General features: G+C 39.6%; 1 protein-coding gene across 1 annotated transcript in view; it reads left to right on the top strand.

Annotated features, from left to right (window-relative positions):
• The first annotated feature begins 4,442 nt into the window (after positions 1-4,442).
• The window catches only part of LOC149151319 (protein SLOW GREEN 1, chloroplastic-like), a 123,085-nt gene continuing 104,198 nt past the window's right edge, over positions 4,443-23,329 (top strand). The window contains exon 1 of the mRNA XM_089445206.1: positions 4,443-5,300. Within this exon, the coding sequence (XP_089301332.1) occupies positions 4,566-5,300 (735 nt within the window). The 5' untranslated portion in view covers positions 4,443-4,565. The remainder of the gene's footprint in view (positions 5,301-23,329) is intronic.

Here is a 23,329-nt window from a genome sequence, read left to right as displayed (position 1 = left end):
TAATTCTGCAAGTCTCCATGAGAGGATAAAAAACGATGCATCCACTTCCAGGGTCTCCTCATAGAGGAAAACAACCCAAATAGGAAGTGGAACAAAAACCAACAGAAGTCTGAAAAACAGTTTATGAAAACAGTGACAAACGAGATAAACATCACAATAGTTGTTGTAAACAAATTTCAAGCTGTGCAAAAAGCCTGAAAAGTCCATAGAGTAATCTGGCTATGAATAAGGTGGTTGATCCGACACATGGATCTCTCCCTGGTCCTCATCCACTATTCTCCAACTGCCCATATCTTGTTGCAAACCCTCTTTAGAAAGCCTGTCTGTTGTATCATTGCGATCCCTGTAGATGTGGCAAAGAGAAAAAACATTAAAGGAGTGCTTTAACTGTTTTGTCTCTTCTAATAAAGGTAATAAGATATAGTTTTGACATCTGCTTTGCCCATTAAACCATTTTATAACATTCAGTGAGTCCCCGAAGATCTGAACTGTGAAGATGTTCTTGTGAATAAGCTAGCATAAAAGTAGTTTTAGAGCAGACAACTGCGCGAAATTATTTGTACCAGTTCCTAGGTCCACAGAGGCCTTCAGGCACCTGTTTTGGTTTATGTGAATTACCAGCTCGACTCTTGCTCTGTTGTTCTGGGATGCCCCATCGAAATATGCCCACAGTATGCCTTCCTTAATTTGTTCCTCAATAACTTGTCTAGGCACATTCTCTGTATCAGGCTCAGGGATATTGGTACATATAGAAGTACATTGAATTGCAATAGCCTCAAAAGGGGTGTGCTTATCCAAAAAAATACTCTTGTTCCTGGCTATCCAGATGCCCCATGCTATGATGCAAGGTAAATTCCGCAAGTTCCCTTCCGGATAAAGATGCCACCATTTTTGCCAAACATCTGAGAATAATTCCCCTTCCCATACTACATTCTTTTGGATGAGCTTCCCAACCTCCAACCACACTCTTTTAACAACCGGACAATCTATAAATAGATGCCTTATTGTTTCGGAATCGTTTTTGCATAGCGAGCATCTCCCCGGTCCTGACTTATATCTGGCTTGAAGGATGTCCCATGTTGGAACCTTTCGCTTGAGAATGCACCAGAAGAAAAGTCTAGCTTTTGCAGGGCATTTAAGCTTCCACAGATGTTTGGCCCACCAATCCGGGTTCCCCCATCCTTTCTTTGACATAAGGAATTTATATCCAAATTTTGGGGAGTAGGACCCGGATTCTGCATGGGCCCACACCAACTGATCCGGTCTGTCTCTCAATCTCACATTTGACTTGGAGAGCTCTTGAGTATAAATCTTCCATTCATCCCACCATTGGGGCAACAGATCCAATTCCTCCCCTGATAGCCACACTTGTCCCCAAATAGATGAGTGACCTTGTTTCTCGACTTGGTTGAGGAAATAAACTCCTTTGGAATCTAGATGCCTAATAAGGTCTAGGGATAGTGCAAAATTTTCATTACAGCCTACCCAGGGATCTTTCCCTATTCAAAGGTTCTCCCCGTTCCCAACCTGCCAGGACAATCCTTGCTCAATGATCTTGAAAGCGTCTATGGTAGCCTTCCAAACAACATAAACATTCCCTTTTTTCTTAATTGGGTTTCTTATCCAGTCTTCTAATGGGACCATTTAGCGCTGACCAAAAGTGTTTGGATGATGTAGTTGCCACGACTTTTGGAACTTGGCCTTAATTTTCTCTTGTTATGTGACAAGGGTTGTATGTATTTTTGAAGGGTTTCATATTTGTTTTAATGTGGCACTTGCAAGGTTTAAACCTAGGTTTGGAATTTTGGATTCATCCTTTCTTCCCCTTTCATAGTGGGTATTTCTATTTACTTAGAAATATGCAAATCAGTGGTCGAAACCTCAATGATTAGGTTTGATCAACAACTTTATTGCCGAAAAATTGATGCTTTGGTCTCTTCGTGCTTACCTTGACTTGAGATGGGGTTTAGGTGTCACCTTTACCCTTTCAAATTCCAAGTTTTGAATATTAGTATGTTTATCCCCCATTTAAGCCATCAAGGTTCTTAGACAAGCTCCATTTTGCTCGAACTGGACTTAATTAATCCCTTTCAAGCGATCTAGTGTTACCTCTTAAAACAACATCACATTTGATCATTTATGACTCTGAATTTCTTCTTGCTTTGATTCATGATTTAGTGATTTTGCTTTTCCATTATGGGTTTTTAAGCATTAAGATTGTTATATATATTGTAGGGTAAAATGTGGTAGAATTTGTTGTTTTTTTACTACAACACAGACTAATTCTTTGCTTGAAATGGTTAAGTCTATTGTTAAATTAGTTCCCATCAAATCAATTTTTACCACCTTTCACACGATTTGTTCGGCAGCGCCCCCGGTAAGTGGTGTTGAAACCTCCTTCGCCAATCACGTTAGATATCGCGAAATTCCCAGTGGAATACTGACATGTTGAAAAAATTCAGTGTTGTTCTTGAGATCAACGATACATATCTCTGCAACAACTTCTTTTGTTTCATTTCCATGAGATCGAACTTTTGTCGGTTTAGACATAGGTAGATGCTCAATCCAACTATTAGTATTCCCACGAGAGATTATGGTGAGGGAATATTGTTTCATAACCTTATTTCATTTGTTTGGGCCACCTACGGTAGCCAACGTTGTTAAATTATGTACGCTAAGAAGGCAGTAAGTGACGTCCAGCCTGAGACCATCGTAACAATGGATGCCTCCTCCCACATAGATCATCAAAAAAATTTGGAAATTCAATTCTCTTTGAGATGAGTTGACCACCATGGCCATATCCCTCAAGCATCTATTGTGCTAAAATTCTCCAGGGAAAAATTCGTTGCAATTAAGATTCATGCCATTCAACTTCATGTTGGATCTATCGACCATGATGTCAAAGGTAACCATTGAGATCAAATGCCCTTCTATGAGATAAATATGCCCCTATACCTTTATCACTTAACTCACTTAACTCACTTAACTCGTACAAATGAAAATAAAATCAAAATTTGTAACCGTAATTGATCTCTATGTGGAAACTGTCAAATGGAAGAAGTTGCAGATTACAAATACCTCGACAAAAATCTAAGCTGGGATGGTTGTAGAAAGAAAAGAACTTTGGGGGGTTGGAAAGAATTTTACGCTTTTTAAAATAGGTGTAGAGAGGTAGAGTTATGGGAATGTAAAACCACTCAAACTCTTTTTGGGCTTCTAGTGATTCCGGTGATTCTCCATGGTTGTGAACTGTGGGTTAGCAGTACATTTGACATGCAGTGGAAACAAATTGAGAAAATTCAGAAGTGTTTGATTACAAATAAATTCAAAATTAAAAGTGCAGTTCCTTATGCTATCTTGTTAAGTGAAACAAGCACTGCCCCTATTGAAGCAATTGCTATGGTGCAAGTCATGAAGTATTTAAAAAAATGAGCAAATGGAAGAGGGTAGATGGCATAAGATTGTCTTTAATGACATATTGCACAAAAGAAAAAGGATTTGGATGCAGCAAAATAACAAGTGGTTTATTAAATGGGGTATTTTCTTGAATGCGTGTCCCATAAACAGTGAAGAGACAAAAGCTTTTGTCATGGATAAGTTACACAAGCGTACTAGGGATAAGGAGCTAGGGAGAAGGAGAAAGTACTATATTGAAGTGTTTAACCCCACTCATAACCATCAACAAAAAGCATACATAGAGACTAATATTTTTTGGAGAGCCAAAATTCTTATTGCTCAGTTAAGGACTACTTCTCATCAACTCCGTTGTGAAACAGGACACTGGAAAAGGCCAAAAGAAGTGTGGGAGGAAAGATTATATTTTCTTTGTCTTCCAGAAAAGTGGAAACAAAAAAACATTTCATTTTAGAATGCGAGGCCTTCAAAGACAACAGAGAAAGTTATCCAGATATTCTAGCAGCTAGCTCTTGGGATAATCTGTTTAGCAAGGGGTTTGTCGAGAAACTGGGAGCGTTTATTGTGAGGCTTCACAGAAAAAGGGCCAAATAATCAACTAGATGAAGAAGCAATCTGTCCCATAAGCTACTCTTGGGATAATCTATTTAGCGAGGGGTTTGTCGAGAAACTAAGAGTGTTTATTGTGAGGCTTCACAGAAAAAATGCCAAATACATCAACTAGATGAATAAGCAATCTGTCCTGTAAGCTATTTTTAACCTTGTGAACGTTAAAATAATTTTCTTTCTTTCTCTGTATAAAACTACCAACAAAATTCTTCTAAAATTAATTCTATTCATGATTTAATTTACTTCTTCATCAATCATTTTCTCGTATAATTCCATTCTTAATAATTTTTAATGTAAAATAAAAAATCTATATATTGTTGATATATTTTAAGATTGATTTAATATTAATATTAATATCATTATTACATTTAGTGATAAATGATTCTTCCATGCCATAAACAAGCTGACCCATAGTTAAAAAGGAACATTGTTATGTGCTCAATTCCGGCTCACGTTGTCGGGTATGTGATAGGATTTGAATTTGGACGCTTTCTCCACAGAGATTATAGAGGGTTTATAACCTGGGAGCAGGGTTTTAGGAAATGGTAGGAATGGAAGGTTTGGCAGTGAGTCTGGTAGTGGGATCTCCAGGAAATCCAGGAATCCCGCAACTGCAACCGCACGAAAGCAAGCCCAGCGTAAACGCTCTTCGAATCCCAAAGTCCCTTTGCATTGGCAGACCGTTAAATATCTTCCCCAGACTTGGATACAAGGTAAGGGCATTGTCATCCCATCACAATGCCCCCGCACAAACCCCAGAAAACCCAATACAGAGGTTGCAATGCAAGCTCGGAAGGATTAGCAACTGGGTTTCTATGTTACAGCAGGAAGGGAATAGCAACAGAACTGAGGTCAAGCAAGAAATAGGTAGAGTTAGTCTGCTTCTGATTGCGGCTGCTGTCTTTGTATTAAATGCCAGCGGGAGGTTTTGCAGGCCGGCCTTATCAGCGCCGGCGGTAAGTCCTACAGAGTTGTATGATAAGTGGGGGCATCCGAAAGCTAAATTGGAGGAAAAAGAGAAAAAGGTGATTGAGCATCTGAAAACCCATCCCAAAGATGTGCAGGCTCTCAAGGTGGTTCTGTATTCTCGGATGAGTAAAGGGGACACCGATAAAGCTATGAAAATTGTAGAGAGGTTGATGTTTTTGGAGCCTTATGACTTGCAGTGGAGGCTTGTTAAGGCTCAGCTACATGAGGTTAAAGGCCAGCTGGACGAAGCCAAGCGGGGTTTTCGAGAACTTCTTGAGATCGAGCCTTTCTCCATTCAAGCTCTTCAGGTACTTCTTTTTTACGTTCTGTTGTTTGTCTCAAATTTCTGATTGGTTGGTGGCTATTTGGGGGTTGGGCCGTGGGTTTTTTATTTTTATTTTTTACTGGTGAGGTTAAAAGACCTTTAAGCCAACCACCAGGTTTATTGTTCACTGTCGTGCGAACCGCCCAAATGACATGAGATTCAAAATGTTGAGGCCGGGTACAAGTCTGAGGCGACTTGTCATCTTAAGCTAAACGGAAGTCTGTTACATGTGGTGTAGGTTCTCGGGGCATGTTTCTCGAAGCACTTTCAGAAAAATGTTCGATTGGGTTGCTAGTACGAGACCAGTGGTATCCATATCCATACTCAATGGCTCGGGAACTTGATAATTTCTCTAAGCCAGTAGTAGCCTTTAAACTTCAAAGCTTCAGGAAGAAATGTAGAAGGGCGTTTGGAGTTCCACCAAAAAAATTACCATTTTTAGGAGTTTGTCTCCTTTAAATGTGACCTCACAGATCTAGAAATAAGCTTTTAAGAGTATAAAATTACCAATTCTTTCTTTCCTGATGAACCACAGTAGTCTGGTGTGAAATGTTGAAATAAAAAATGGATGCGGCATTTTTGAAAATCTCTCTATAATGTCAAGGGGACTTGCAGCGTTCAAGTTTCAAGTTTCCCCAACAAGATGTTTGCCTCTTGTAGGCCACTTGTGCATGTGCTAGTGCTATGCTTGTGCCAGTATTTGCAAGTGGAGCCAGGTGCAAGTCCTGGGTAACTTTGACAGAACAGTTATCCCTTGTTGCAACTGCTTAGCCAAAGTTATGCTCTTGTAACATGCTTCCACCACATTGTAATGTCTCACATTGAATAGTTGCTGCTTGCGGGTGTTCATCAAAAGCATTTCAAATTGAAAAGAAACCCCAATTGTAGAATGTTTATTAATCATTGACAAGAGCATCCAAAAAAGGCCCACAAAAATTGTAATGTTTCAGACTTCTAAAGAAATATATTGAGATGCTTTTGGAAATCCATCCACATAACCTTTACGTTTATATTTCCCAACTGAATGCTTGTCATCTTGGCCTTGTTTGATTCTTCTTGTCTCTCTCTCTGTATCTCTTTCTCATTTTTATTTATAGGAAAACATGGTATTCTAATTATAAACAAAGACATGACATAGTTTTCATGGGAACCAACCCCAAATTCTTGCCTTAGTTGATAGGATTTTAATCTTTATAACCCAACATGAAACATTGCTTACAACCTAACTCACTTTGATTGATCCATCACTCAACTTCAACTTTGCATTTAAGTTGCAAGATGCTGTCCTTTTAGGCCAAGTGTTTTGTGTCCTTGTTTCAATCCTCATGGACACTGGGCATTTGAATGTTGCATAATCTTGGGACACATGTCATGTGCATGTCTGACGAATGGGCATATTGTGTTAAGACATCAACATGCAAAACTCACTCATGGGTTTGTTCAGAACTTTAAACCTCAATCCACCATGTCTCTTTTGTCATTGTTTATTCTTTGTTTGCCTCAAGGAGCTTGCAAATAAGGAAATCATGACTCAATCACAAAGTATTGCTGCTAAAGGTAAATAAAGGGAAGAATGTTCGTGTTCATGTTCTCCACACTCCTCTTATTCCATCCACCACTATCATTGTTCCATTGTTTCAAATACAACAACCATTTCTATCCAAAACATTGCAAAGAACAAGACAACTTAGTGAGCGAAAAAACTCATTTTAGAAATATGTAACTAGAAGACTAGGGCCTAAGGGCGAGGTTCGGGGAAGGACACATTATTTGGACACATAATTTTTTCTAAGTTGAATTCAATAGCACCTACCAGTGAGTCAAGTACCATTTGCTGGGTCTTCTAGGTAGATGAATTAGAGCATGTGAAGAAGTGTCTCTAATTGAATGAAAGGGTACTAAAAGAGATGATAACGTTGGCTTGGGGAAGGTGGTGAGAACAACTAGGGCATGAAGAGGTTAAGATACTCCTCTTGTTCTTGAAGAAGACATATGATAGAAGTGGGGGTGGGGCCAAGTTATAATTGTTGCTAGTTGATGGATGGGCCCATCATACCATACTCTCGTCAATTTCTTCACAGTAGCATCAAAGAGGGGATTGATCTTCTTGAAAGAGTGGAAGATCTTGGAAAATACATGGATATAAATTTTATGGGTGAGTTGTTCTTTTTAGTGATGGAAGAAGTAGGTGTTGATTCTTGTGTGCAATATGGCATAAGTAAAGCTCTTGTCAGCAAGCTTGTCAAGTTGAATGAGGAAACTAAATATCAACAATTATTTTGGACAACATGCATTGTTCATTCTTTGAAGTTGGCACATAAACCTATTTATTTCAGTTATGAGTTGGATGGCAGAGTTTATTGATGGTGCATAACATATTTGCAATTTTGTACCAAACTATACCAATCCCTCACCATCTATAAAGAGTACACACATCTATCATTATTGAAGATTGGAGATATTGTGTTTGCTTCTATATTCATCATGCTTAAGAGGTTGAAGGATTGGATCCATGGTTATTTCAAATTAGTGGCTTTTTTGGAGAAAACATGATATATATGCTCCCAAAAAGGTCACAATGATTGGTGGGAGAGCTTAGATCTCACAAGAAGATCACAGACCCTTTCATTTCTTTGCTACAGTTTGCAACAAGGTTGCACGAAATGGGGAAACGGGTACGAGTTTCCAAAACGAGCACGGGTACGAAACATGACCCCCCAAATTTTGGAAACGGGGAAATGCGAATATATATATATATATATATATATATGTATATATATTAGGACATTTAAGAAATATGTGCAATCATAAAGCATATCTGATACATTCTAATTTATTACATTATGATAAAATTGTCAATTGTCAATGCATGCACTATAAGTCTCTAAATTTACATCACATTTGCTCATGAATGATCACATAATGAAAATAGAAATATCCAAAATCAGCCACGAGAAATTTCTGATTTCTTGTCTCGTGCTTGATTGAGAGTCTCCTCCTACATAGTCGAACGACCTTAGTGCTCTTGATTAAATACAAGTTTCATACCCTAGTACCCTACATGCTCTTGATTATTGGGAGTCTCCCCTTCATAGAGGGCTTGGTTCTCTTGATTAAATACAAGTTCCATGCCCTAGTACATGATAAAATCCAATGGAAACATTACAATCCCCCCAATCTTGAAATCCTGTAAAACAGGTAAGTACTCTGGATTTTGAGTGAGATCTAAAATTCTACTTTCTCCATATGAAATCCAATGAGGGCGAAACCACTCTCAAACATCCTGAGTCATTTCATGGTAATGTTAAAAATTTAAGTAAAAGGATGAAAATGAAAAATAAAGGAGAATATCACTTTTACTTTAAGAATTTAACATTACCATGGACTGCATATGCCTCAAACTTCCTGATGAACTGCATATCAATACTAGGGCAAAAGTTCACTTTTATAACTTTAGACAGGCATCTAGAAGCAACTAGAAGGCATTAGAAAAACCTAATTAAAAATTAGAAGACAAATTAATAAAAAAAATTAAAAAAACTCAAGTTGCATGTGGAAACGGCGTCGTATGGCCCAGAAACGTGTTTCCAGCTGTACTGGCCACGTTTCCACCTCGAGAAACGTGCCAATATGGCCAGAAACGCGTTTTGGGCCGTACCATATGCGTTTCCGCGTTTCGTTTCCGTTTCCGTACGGAAACTCCTCCCTTGCCGGCATTTCATGCAACTTAGGTTTGCAAACACAAACTAACCCATTGTAGGAGATTTTTATGAGCATTGGGATTCCATGGTTGAATTTGTGAATGCATTTTTGAGAATCAATGTCCTTAATTGAAACATTGATAAAGATCTTGTTAATTGTCGTGCAAAATATTCTTGTTAGTAGGTGGCAGAAGAACTGTACGCCTTTGCATTGCTTGAGTCACTCAATAAATCCTAAGGATCATAGTGATGAGTGGTTCAATGTTGGATCTACAAGTAGATCCCTTCCTCACATGGATAGGTATATGTTTTTTTTGGTGGGGGTGGGGGAGGGGTTGCATTGAGTAGTATCAATTGGTTAGTCACTCTTGATGTGGTGGAGTTGGGATTCATAGATTTTTCCACTGGCATTGGGATATTCACAGTCCATAGTGGAGAAATTGGTATATGTGCATTTCAAGTTTCAACCTTTGTCTTATATATAGGATGACAAAATAGTGGTTGAAGGAGGAATACAGATATAGGATGCATCTCCTAATGACAGGGGTTTGGCTAATAGTGTTAAGTTGGTGTTGGCGAACTTGGATTTAATGAAATGATGCTACATCTTGTCACTATTGATAATCATCCTCTTGACGGGTCATCGTCAATGTAGAAATTTCACACCTGTAGATCAAACTGATATATACAATGTACTAAAGCATAATACGTGATCTAGTTCTACAAAACATTGAGCGGAAGCATAATCGATTTCATGAGCAACATCAAGCATAAACACATATAACTGATCAAGAGAAATAATCAACCATAACACAAGACATATCATTGGGGAAAGCACTAGCATAAAACCCCTATCTGTATTATCAATCAAGTGGAAATCCTCTTCTGTTTACAAAAAGAATCAGCTCAAGAGCTATCTTGTACTCTATGCAATCAAAAGATGAAGATCATAGACTACCTAGGCCTCAATATATAGGCCACAAGTCCTCCAATCTCCTATATTACGTATTTCTCTTGGAAATAAATGCTTCTCCATGCAAGGAATACTTACTAGAAATATCCAAGCATCTGATAGTACACTGGTCCTCATCTGATCTCAACTGGGTCTCTGTCTGAACTGACATGCATTAGTTATCCATGAGGGAATGCTCAGTTATCTGAAATAATAGTTGTCACATGCATGCAAGCATTAACAAACTATATCTCATTAATTTAACAACTTGTTAAATTAATCTAACTGGACTTGACTAAGTTAAACTAAGTCAACTGATCCTCCCATTATAGAACTCATACTTGATTCCTCAACCAGTGGAGAAAATCAAGGATAAATTCCTCAATCAGTGGGACAACTAATTGCATGTTCTCACAAAGACTTCAAGTTTAATTTTCCATAATTAATTAACTCATGGAGATTAATTAATTAATATTTTAAATTGTTGTTAAGACCAAATTCGTTTTTAACTTTTTACTACCTATAGTTAGACCAGGGACTGCTAAAAATAGGAAGGGACCCAGAAATGCTATTTTTAGAAGATTCAATTATTAGCAGTTTCACCTCTCACCCAAGGTGGCCAAAATGTTTATTGGACAAACTGCTATTTTTAGAAGTGCTATTTTTAGGAGTTCTATTTTTAGCACATTCTAAATTTAGCATTTCTTGTTGCACACTTTTCAACACTCCCTCTCAACAAGAAAGGGATTATCAACAACCTCGATCCTGTCTCTATGGAACTCAAACTTGCCCTTTGACAATGCCTTTGTCAAAATATCTGCATCCTGTTCCTCGGTCGAAATGTATAGCAACATCATGATCCTCTTGACCACACAATCCCGTAGATGATGATAGTGGATATCTATATGCTTGGACCTGTCATGAAACACTGGATTCTCAAAGAGTTTAATGCAACTTTGATTATCACAATATATCACGGTAGGATCCATCATCTGACCAAACAATCCCACTAGAATCTTTCGCATCCAGATGGCCTCACATGCAGCCTGACTAGCAGCCATGTATTCAGCCTCCGCTGAGCTAAGTGCAACTGATCTCTGTTTCATGTTATACCAAGAAACTGCCACTGACCCAAGGTTGAAGATTCCTCCAGAAGTGCTCTTCCTGTCTGATGGACTACTTGCCCAATTTGCATCCATAAAGCCTTGGAGCTTCACTCCCTTTGTCCGCTTGTACCATAATCCATACTGTGTAGTGCCTCTGAGATATCTCAGCACATGCTTTGTCGCCTTCCAAAATAACTTGGTTGGCTGAACCATAGCTTGACTCAGTTGGTTCACCGCAAAGCACAAATCCGGTCGTGTGTTCACTAGATACATAAGTGAACCCACAAGCTGCCGATAAACAGTAGCAGCTACTACCTCGCCTGAAGTAGCATCCTCCTTCCTCCAGTTCCCTGCTAGAGGAGTCTCCATGGGCTTGCACATCTCCATGTGGAAGCGACTGAGTATCTCATTGGCATACTTGCCTTGAGACACAAATACTTCCCCATCTCTCTGCCACACCTCTATGCCTAGAAAGTAGTGCATGAGGCCCATGTCCTTCATCTCAAACTCTCTTGCAAGGAGGACCTTGCAAGACTTGATCAACTGATCATCACCTGTCAAAATCAGATCATCAACATAAAGTACAATAATCTATAGCTTACCTTCTGCCATGATGTGATAGAGGTTCGCAGCCACTTCACTCTTGGTGAAGCCCAACCCGGTGAAATAGATTTTGATCCTGGTATACCAAGCATGGGGTGCTTGCTTTAGCCCATACAATGCTTGCTTGAGCCGGCACACATGCGACTCACGATCAAAGGTCTCAAATCCCTCAGGTTGCTCTATGTATACCTCTTCCTCAATCTCCCCATTGAGGAAAGCTGTCTTCACATCCATTTGATGGATCTTCCAACCCATCTGTGCTAATAGTGCTAGAATCGATCTGATCGATGAGTACCTTGCAACAGGAGCAAAGGTCTCATCATAGTCAATCCCCTCCACCTGTGAGAAACCATGAGCAACAAACCTTGCCTTGTGTTTCTCAATACTGCCATCAGCTGCCTGCTTTACCTTGTAAAGCCATCGGGAAGTAACCACTGACTTGTCCCCCGGTCTAGGAACAACATCCCACACACTGTTCCGCATGATAAAATCATACTCCTCTACCATTGCATCCACCCAAATTGGCTGCTGCACTGCCTCCTCAAAAGAAGAAGGCTCGGTCGTTACACACTCCCCAACCAGGGCCATGTAGCTTGTGTATCTATCGGGAGATCTCCTCTGTCTGCGATGAGAGGATCGCTGCACCACATTCTCTCTCGCACCCTGCATCAATCTGTTAGCTTCCCATGAGCATTTCCGCCCATCTCTGGAAGACTCTCCAACAGTGGTGATCTCCACTACTGGAATCTCTGCATGCGGCTGATTCGCATCATTAGGAGGCTCCTCCTCCTTAGGAACTAATAGTTCCTCATCATCACCATGCAACTTGAGCTCCCTCTCAAGTGACACTCACATGGGTCGCTGCTCATCAAACTTCAGATCCCTGCGCACTACGGTCCTTTGATTGGCAGGCAGAAACACACGATAGTTGTGAGGTGTATCCGTGTACCCCACAAGTATTCCCAACTCAGCTGTTGGGTCTAGCTTCTTCCGAGCATCTTTGGTCACATGACAGAAGACTGGTGATCCAAAGATGCGGAAGTGACTCACATCTGGTCGCTTCCCCGAAAAAGCCTCTATAGGTGTCTTCATCCCCAACATGCGATGAGGACTTCTGTTCTGAAGATATATTGCTGTATTGCATGCCTCAGCCCACAGATGAAGTGGTAGGCCTTGGTCATGCAACATCGCTCAAGTTGCTCCCACAATAGACCTGTTCTTCCTTTCGGCCACCCCATTCTATTGTGGGTTATGAGGTGCCGTGAGTTCTCGTTTAATTTCTTCTGAAGCACAGAAGTCTTTAAACTGTTGGGAAACATACTTTCCACCGTTATCAGTCCGCAAGGCCTTTACTTTCATCCCTAATTCTTTCTCTGCCAAAGCTTTGAACTCACAAAACTTCAAGAAAGTTTGATCTTTCTTTTGCATGAAGTAGATCCAACATCTACGAGAAAAATCATCAACAAAAATAACATAGTAGTACCTATGCTTTGCGGTGGAGGCTGTAGAGAAGGGCTCGCATACATTTGAATGAACTCGCTCTAGAACTGCTTCTGCTCTACTATCCCGATCATGAAAGGAAGCTTTTGCATACTTATCCAAAGTGCAACCTTTGCATGTGCTCGTTTGCTCCAGCTTGCACTTGGGTAATTCGGTAGAAATTTGCTGCATGATCTTCAAGGCCCCATGATGCAAGTGGCCCAGTCTCCTATGCCATAACTCGCCAATATCTTGGCCATGCACCACCTCTACTTTGGAACTCAATGCAACACAGTCTTCTACCTGTAACTTATAGAGATTCTTAATTCGAATCCCTATCTGTTTGGTCTGTCCAGTGCCGATATGCCTTAGGAAAACCTTTCCCAAACTAAAGACTACATCATAGCCTTTATCCTCAAGCATAGCAATAGACACAAGATTCTTTTTCAGCCCTGGTACATACATAACATTAGAAAGAGTGAGGGGAGAACCATGCTCCCTCTGAAACACAATCGTACCTTCACCTGAGACACGGTACTTTCCGTCATCGCCCATCTCGATCCGTATCTGGAGATCCTTCTCCTCCAAAGTGCTGAAAATATTCTTGTCACCTGACATGTGGAAAGAGGCTCCACTGTCCAAGTACCAAACACATCCCATGCTGGATGAAACCATGCATGCAATAAGTGAGAAATCCATCTCAAACTGTGAAGCTAGTGCATCACCATCAGATTCCTTGGAGGAACCTTTCTTGGACTTCTTCTTTGGGCAATTAGTAGCATAATGGCCCAACTCATGACAATGAAAGCATCTCACCTTCGACTTGTCAAACTTCTTCCCTCCTTGAGAAGACTTGGATTGGGATGCCTTCCCTTTCCCTTTCTTAGCTTTAGATGCTAAAGCCAAGTTCTCTTCATCATCATGTTTTGATGAAGAAGCTCCATCCCTGGTGCTCCGTCTGATCTCCTCTTACATCAAATCCGACCATAGTCGTTCCCAATCTGGTAGTTTGTCCCTTCCATTCACTGAGTCTTGGTAGCTATGCCAGCTCTTAGGAAGGCCAAGGAGTGCTAGACTCACCATATCATCATCAACAGTCACGACCCCTACACTTGCAAGCTCATCCCTGCAGGTGGTGAGCTTGTTCAAGAACGTAGAGATAGTGTCACCCTTTTCACACTTGATCTTGCGAAGTTTGTCCTTCAGTGCCAGCTTCCTCTGATCACTGCTATTCTGATATAAATCTTTCAATGTTTTCCACATTGCATGCGGAGTCTCCTTCCCATGGAGGCTCGAGATTATGTGATCTCGAACTCCCTCCAGGATGATTCTCCTAGCTCTAGCCACACACTTCTTCCATTTCGCCAGTTGAGTAGCATCAGTAGGCTTAGGGACTTCTTGATCAATGAAGTCCTTAAGGCCGTTATCTTCCAATACTGCCTCCATGCGATCCTTCCAAGCTATGTAGTTTGAGCTACCATTAAGGGCATACTCAAGCCTCAAACCATAGAAAGCCATCGATGAAATAGATGTGATAAGAACTTGAGATCTATATCCCGAATAATAAACTTCGAATTTCTCTTGCCTGTATACTGTTCTTCCTTGATCACCTGTGCTCTGATACCATGTAGAAATTTCACACCTGTAGATCAAACTGATATATGCAATGTACTAAAGCATAATACTTGATCTAGTTCTACAAAACATTAAGCGGAAGCATAATCGATTTCATGAGCAACATCAAGCATAAACACATATAACTGATCAAGAGAAATAATCAACCATAACACAAGATATATCACTGGGGAAAGCACCAACATAAAACCCCTATCTGTATTATCAATCAAGTGGAAATCCTCTTCTGTTTACAAAAAGAATCAACTCAAGAGCTATCCTGTACTCTTTGCAATCAAAAGATGAAGATCATAGACTACCTAGGCCTCAATATATAGGCCACAAGTCCTCCAATCTCCTATATTACGTATTTCTCTTGGAAATAAATCCTTCTCCATGCAAGGAATACTTACTAGAAATATCCAAGCATCTGATAGTACACTGTCCCTCATCTGATCTCAACTGGGTCTCTGTCTGAACTGACATGCATCAATTATCCATGAGGGAATGCTCAGTTATCTGAAATAATAGTTGTCACATGCATGCAAGCATTAACAAACTATATCTCATTAATTTAACAACTTGTTAAATTAATTTAACTGGACTTGAGTAAGTTAAACTAAGTCAACTGATCCTCCCATTATAGAACTCATACTTGATTCCTCAATCAGTGGAGAAAATCAAGGATAAATTCCTCAATCAGTGGGACAACTAATTGCATGTTCTCACAAAGACTTCAAGTTTAATTTTCCATAATTAATTAACTCATGGAGATTAATTAATTAATCTTTTAAACTGCTGTTAAGACCATATTCGTTTTTACATCCTATAGTTAGAGCAGGGATTGCTAAAAATAGGAAGGGACCCAGAAATGCTATTTTTAGAAGATTCTATTTTTAGCAGTTTCACCTCTCACACAAGGTGGCCAAAATGCTCATTGGCCAAACTGCTATTTTTAGAAGTGCTATTTTTAGGAGTTTTATTTTTAGCACATTCTAAATTTAGCATTTTTTGTTGCACACTTTTCAACAATCAACACTACTAAATGTAGATCTTAGATTGCATGTGGAGGAGGAGGAGGGAGAAGAGGGTAGTGGTAGTGATTGTGTGGAGGAGGATCTGTATGGTTGACACATTACATGATTCTTCTATATATGCTTCTACCTTTCTACTATTTTATTATTATTTAGTGTTGTTATCATCTATGAATCATGATCTATCGTTTATGTAATATATTTTGATTTTGTTGACATCAATTGACTTGGAGAGTGGAATTTTTAGTTCTACTTCTAGTACTAAATTTAGTGATAGTGATGATTAAGGTTATGGCTTGGAGGAAGCCTTGGCCAATTGACGGGCTATGAGATTCTTCTATTTATGGTTCTAACCCTTTTTCGTATTTAGTATTATTATGATCCATGAATCAATATTTATCATCTATGCAATACATTTTGATTTTGATGACATTAAATGACTATATGAGAGTCCAATTTTTGGTTCTACTTCTAGTCTTGAAATTCTCTATGTTCTAATTCCTTATGTGTTCGATGTAGTGGATCGTTGACACATTACATGATTCTTCTATATATCTACCTTTTTACCATTTTTTTTATTATTATTTAATTTCATTATCATCTATGAATCATGATCTATCGTTTATGTAATATATTTTGATTTTGTTGATATCAATTGACTTGGAGAGTGGAATTTTTAGTTCTACTTCTAGTACTAAATTTATTGATAGTGATGATTAAGGTTATGGCTTGGAGGAAGCCTTGGCCAATTGATGGGCTATGAGATTCTTCTATTTATGGTTCTTACCCTTTTTCGTATTTAGTATTATTATAATCTATGAATCAATATTTATCATCTATCCAATACATTTTGATTTTGATGACATTAAATGACTATATGAGAGTGCAATTTCTGGTTCTACTTCTAGTCCTGAAATTCTCTATGTTCTAATTCCTCATGTGTTTGATGTGGTAAGTTACTAGTAGTCTGATTGTATCGATGTTCTCTCTATCTCTCTAGAGAGAGATAATATAAATAAATACATACAGACATACATATATACAAAGAGAGAGAGAGAGAGTACATGTCCTACTGTAAGAGGCATTACTCATATATTTGCTCAAGAGCAAGAGCCTCCTCTTATCCATTGTCGTACGATGTTGCTTGCAAAGAAAATTCCAATCTTTGCCAAAGCTTGTTTTGATAATGGATCAACTTCTTAATTGTGTTCCCTCATCACATATGTCTCTCTCTCTCTCTCTCTCTCTCGATATATATATATATATATATAGAGAGAGAGAGAGAGAGAGAGAGAGAATATATGTCCTAGTGTGTAAGAGGCATTACTCATATATTTGCTCAAGAGGAAGACCCTTCTCTTATTCATCATTGTATGTTGTTTCTTGCAAATAACTTTCTAATCTTCTCCAAAGCTTGTTTTGATAATTGATCAACTTCCTAATTATGTTCGCTCATTACATGTTTACACGAGAAGGATTAAAAGGAGGATTTTAATTCCCATGCTCTCACGATAGCTCCATCATGATCTAGATTCTTATGTTCCATGGACCCTTCTAGATAGAAATTGTTTATGCTTGTAGCTTGGGCAAGTACTTTTGCACAAGCCTAAGTGTCTATTAGTGTGGAAGTTTCCTAATACACCCTTAACCTTAACAATTACTTTAGTATTTCCTTTATAAGGCCAAAGTGAGTTGATCTAATGAAATGCAAAGGTTTTTGCATTAGTGAATTAGATGAATCTCAATTGTCAATCTGTTGGCAATAAATCGGTGTGAGGTCTAATTAGGACTTCACAAAGGGGAGACCCCCTTATTGTTAGCGGTACATATTGTCTCGTCAACACGATCTCAAGTGAGGTGAGATCTAATCTCAACCATCAATCACTTTGGAGATTAGGGTTGTGGATTCGGTCATAACTTAAGCTTATAAAAGGAAGGCTAGGCTAATGGAGAAGACACACAAGATACCTTGAGCACAAGACACAATGAGAGTGAGATCCCAGTGGTTGGGTGGAGAAGGACTTCCATTGAAGTGTGTTGGGCCTAAGGAAGGTGCAAGGAACAATAAGGGAGATCTAGATGAGCCAAGACTGTAATGTTCCTGGGAAATTAATTGCTTATGGGACGAAATAACCTCTCAATCCCCATAGGCTATAGTCCTTTATAAAGGGGAAAAACTCCCAAATTTCCACTGTTGGGCAAGTTTTGGGGCAGCTGGGCGAAGAAACCCAAAATGGGGGCCTGAAGTGAAATTTACTCAATCAATTAAGAAGAAGAGACCCCTCTAGGAAATCTATAAATATATGAGGGTTAATTTCATTTGATAATCATTGGATTGGATCATTTATCTATGTTTTCTTTGAGCTTGAGGCTTTGAGGGTTTTAAAACCACTTTTCTTGTATCAATTTAAGTGGTGAAAGATTACACCCTAGTTGATAATCTTCTTTTCATTCTTCTATCTGTTTACTTGTTTTGGCATAGGTTTCCTCTTCCTACAAGAGCAGCGAAACCCTTTTTACATCTTGAAGCAGGTTGGGTTTATCTCTCTAAGTTTGGGCGGATCATTAAATCATTGTGAAGTAGAATGAAGTTCTGTGAATGACATCTAAAGACTAGGCATTATCCTTGAAACTAAGTAGAACGAAGGCCTTGAACCTTGAGAAAAACTTGATAAGGTAATTTGCAACAAAAAAGTGGATGACCGAAGTCATATTAAAGCCAAAATTCTATTATGGCGACAAAATTTGTGGACGGGGACAAGTCAGTGTATTTCTAAGGACATCGAAGAAGGGGTAAGCCCCTCCAGGTTGACTCGAGACCTCCATTCAAGAATGAAAATAGGGTCGCAGGTGCCCGAAGCATTTGCAGGCGTTTGTGACATCCGAGTACCCTATTTAGAAGTGACGTGTTCTACCTAGCAGAAGTCTGAGGCACTGAAACCTAATCCAAGTTTCAGAAACCTTCCGAATCAAACTTTATCATATTCTGCGTGGACCAGAGCATTTTGGAGGACATATTTCTTATTGTTTTGGTAAATTTGAGGTTTTGGAAAGGAGGTGGTCCTTGTATAGAACAAAGGGAGTTACAATGCTTGAAGCCTACAACAACCGAGTTTTGTGGAGCAAGTAGAAGCATTCGAAAATGTATACAAAAGCAGGAAATAAGTGTGGTCCTGTGACATTTTAAAAGTTTTGGCCACACAAGAGCTCGCATAGAGTTCTACTGTTAGAAAATTGTATTGGATAGTTCGATATAACTTGTTAGGGTATTGTGCCTGTTGAATTTAAACTTTGTTCTATATATATCTATGATGTGAAGTTGAATATTGTATTGACTTATATGCTGCCCAGTGTTTTACGAAACGATTGGCTCGAAACCGAAACGATCGAGCTAGGCTAAGCCAATGCCTGGCCAGTTCGGCTCAGGGCCGGGTTGTTACCGCGCCGGTGACCGACTCGATCGGCTCGGTAACAACTCGAGCCTGAGCTAACTCAACCGACTTGGTCACCATGGCGGAAAAGCGGCTTGCAGATTTTTTTTGGGGGGGGGGGAAGGACCCCACAACCAATTCTAATTTGGCTTAGAGTTATTTTGAGGTCCATTTACCTCTCCCAAACCCTATAAAAACTACCCAACTCTTCATTTTCTCATAGCTATCTCATTGCATTTGTGAGGAGTTTGTGATGAGTTTTGGAGTTTGTTTTTGGAGCAGTAGTGAGGAGTCTTGGGCAAGCATTGGAGCAGCAGTGAGGAGCTTCTTGGGCAGCCATTGGAGCAACATTGAGGAGTTGGTTTGTTGGAGTAGCATTGAGGAGTGGTTTGTGCCTAGAGGTATTTTTTTTCACTTCTAAAATTTGATTTTGCTTTTTTTTTTGTTGTTGTGCAAATTTGGAAATTGAAAAGAGTGTTTTTTGTAAAAGAAATGAACATTGAAGCAATGCTATTATTTTTGTTTTCATTTTTAGATTTTTTCCTTTCATCTCCAAGTCAAAAAATGGCTCTTAGAGTGAAAGACGCTGCTTGGGCATATGCTGAAATGGTTGATAATCAAATGCATTGCAAATTTTGCCATAGAAAAATTAAGGAGGGTCCTGGGGACATTCATAGCTGAAACAACACTTGGCAGGTATTAGAGGCCAAATTACTCCATGTGAATCACCACAAATTGGGAAGATTAAGAAGGAGTTGTTAAATAGCTTTGAGAAGTTTCAGGAAGAAAAAGCTAGGCAAAAAGAAATACAGGCTGAAATTGGGAGGAAGAGGAGTATACAACAAATGATGGCTACCAACCCCCATTTTGATTTTGAGACCTCTTCTTCTATCCCTTGTATTGATGCATCCAACCCCTTTCGCTATGTTCCTCCCTCTTTGGAGTCCATGCAAGAGAAAAAAGGGTAAGGGTAAAATGAAAAAGAAGGGTGATATGAATATCAAAAGTTATTTCACTGTTACACTCTCCTCTCCATCAGATGCACATGGTCCTCAAGATAGTAGAACTTTGCAACCCACTTTAGATGACCATTGGAAGAAAGAATTGAGGGAGACTGCTTGTGATTACGTATCTAGATGGTGGTATGATGTTGATATCCTCTTCAATGCTTCCCGTTCACCATATTATGAGCCTATGTTTGATGCCATATTTGCTGCTGGAAAGGGCTTCAAAGGGCCTACTATGCATGAGTTAAGGGGGCCTCGTTTGCAGAAAGAAATTTCCTCCATTAATGAGTATTTGAAATATTTCAAAAACTCATGGGAAAAAACAAGATGTATTATAATGTCATATAGATGCACTGATCAAAGGAACTGTACCATCATAAACTTTCTTATCTTATGCCCACAGGGAACCATGTTTCTAAAATCAGTTAATGCATTTGATAGGGTGAAAGATGGACAATTGTTGTTTCAACTATTGGATGAGGTTGTTGAGGAGGTGGGGGTGGCTAATGTTGTTCAAGTTGTCATAGAAAATGCCTCTAACTATGTTCTTACTAGTAAATTGTTAGATGAACAACACAAAACCATCTTTTGGACCACATGTGCTGCACGTTGCATAGACCTCATGCTTGAGGATATTGGCAAATTAGATTGGGTCAAGAACACTGTAGATCATGCCAAAAGCATATCAAAATTTATCTACAATCATTCATGGATTTTGAGCTTGATGAGGAGACACACGGGGGCGAGGATGATTTGTTCTCCTGCGGGCCAGGATGATTTGTTCTTCGTGGCGATTGTGGAACAGGATGATTCGTTCTCCTGTGGGCCAGGATGATTTGTTCTTCGTGGCATCCACTAATAGGATGATTCGTTCCCCTGTGGACAGGATGATTCGTTCTCCTGTGGACAGGATGATTTGTTCTCTTGTCGAGGCATCCTACCCATGTAGTCTGGGACTCATGGGAAGTACCTCTCATCTGATCAATGAGCACGGAAATGAGGATAGGGACCACAATAGTTCTATCGATGGACACATCGTTGTATCTACCGTACTCCCTATGCTAGGATGACCTCCATTGATCTGGGATCAATGAAACTGATCTAGGATCAGTATGAGTGGTTTGAGACACTCTCTTGTGATATTGATCTGGGATCAGTACGAGTGGTTTGAGACACTCTCATGTGATATTGATCAGGGATCAATAAAACTGATTTCGGGTCAGTAAGAGTGATGTGACACACTTCTCTTCAGATGAAACTGATTTAGGGTGAGTAGAGAATGGTATGAGACATTCTCGATCAATTATTCTTCCTCATGGTTCAACAAAGCAGAGCAGAGAAGAGCAGAGCAGATCAGAGCAGTGCAGGGGACTGATGGCAAAGATAGTATAGTCAGACATATGGATTAGCGGATGGAGTTCTCCCTAGTTGAGAGGGAGTGTTAAAATTGGCAACAGGGCCAAACTCCATGTGCGTCATCTTATTTATGGCAGCTGATATTTTTCTTGGATCCCTCTCATCAAGAGGTGTAGGATTGATCTAAAGATCATCCGATTCCAATAAGTATTTATGAAGATATGAATTTATTTTGATTATGGACGAATTGTCAAGTTGGCCAGCAACTTATGTAGGCTCAGAAGCCCAACACTCATGTCTATTCGACCTCTACGTTTTAGTATAAATAGAAGAGGACTTGAAGTCATTTGTCACACACACACACTCACTCTTGTGATCTCACTTCATCCTGTTTTGGGTTTGATGAAGATGAGAGCTAGAGGGAGTGCCCTAGGGTATACATTGCCCTAGATATTATGCTCTAGATCTAAATGCAGTCATGGGAGAATAAGTTCTACGTTGCTCAAAAAGCCGGCAAAATCGGAAAAGCTGGAATTGTCGGAACTGCCAGAAAAGCTAGAAAAGTTGGAAAAGCCGGAAAAGACGGAACTGCCGGAAAAGACGGAACTACCGGAAAAGCCAGAACTGCCGAAAAAGCTGGAACTATCGGAAAAGCCGGAACTGTCGGAAAAGCCGGAACTGTCGGAAAAGCTGGAACTACCAAGAACAACCGAAACATCCTGTAACAGCCGGAATTGCTGGTAAGAGCCGGCACTGCCAGAACTGTCGGGAACTGTTGAAACAACCGGAGCATCTGTCTCCGAAGGAGAACAACATGCAAGGGACATCTAACTAACATTGGGATAGTTGTATGGTACTTAGCAGCAAATACACCAAGCATGCAATGTTACAGCTAGCATGTAAAGGACAACTAGCATGAGATAACAAGCATGCAAGGGGCAATAAGCATGCAAGGGACAACAAGCAAGCAAGGTGTAGCTAACACATAGGTCAGGATGGCAACATGGTGTAGGAATGGCACATAATGCAGTACAGTGATGGGTACAGTCATGATTAATGAAGCGTGATGAGATGCAGCATAGTGATGATGGGTGCATCATGGTGCAGCGAGGTGAGGTGCAACATGATGACGAAATGCAGCACAACAATAGGTAAAGGAGTCACCTTGGAGAATTAGTTGAAGCAGCATGTCTTCAACTGATCTCATGTATTATCTTCTTAGAGATGATCTATGCTCTTATCTAGGTAAGTCAAAGTGTTGACTTCTGATGTAAATGTATTATCTCTCTCTCTCTCTGTTGAACTATTGAAGAACATATAAGAAGAATTGATCAAGGGTTTCCCCACATTGGGGTTTGTCCCTGGCTAGCGCCACATTTGTGTCCTCTTGTCTTGGCTTGTCTTCTGCGATTTATATTTATGTTCTATCTGCAGTTTACTTTAATGCTGATGTGATTTCAAATCTGGAAAAGATATTGAGCTAACTGTGAAAACTGAAATAAATTGCTCTAGCATAGAACATACCTAAAATTAACAAAATCATCATAGAAAATGCTTCTAACTATGTTCTTACTGGTAAACTGTTAGAGGGACAACACAAAACCATCTTTTGGACCCCATGTGCTGCACATTGCATAGATCTCATGCTTGAGGATATTGGCAAATTAGATTGGGTCAAGAACACTGTAGATCATGCCAAAATCATATCAAAATTTATCTACAATCATTC

The sequence above is a fragment of the Pinus tabuliformis genome, chromosome 9 (genome assembly GCF_031772625.1).
Source record: "Pinus tabuliformis cultivar Carrire ecotype Pingquan chromosome 9, CPIR1, whole genome shotgun sequence".
NCBI classification, from domain to species: Eukaryota; Viridiplantae; Streptophyta; class Pinopsida; order Pinales; family Pinaceae; genus Pinus; species Pinus tabuliformis.
This window is presented reverse-complemented; position numbering and strand designations above follow the sequence as displayed.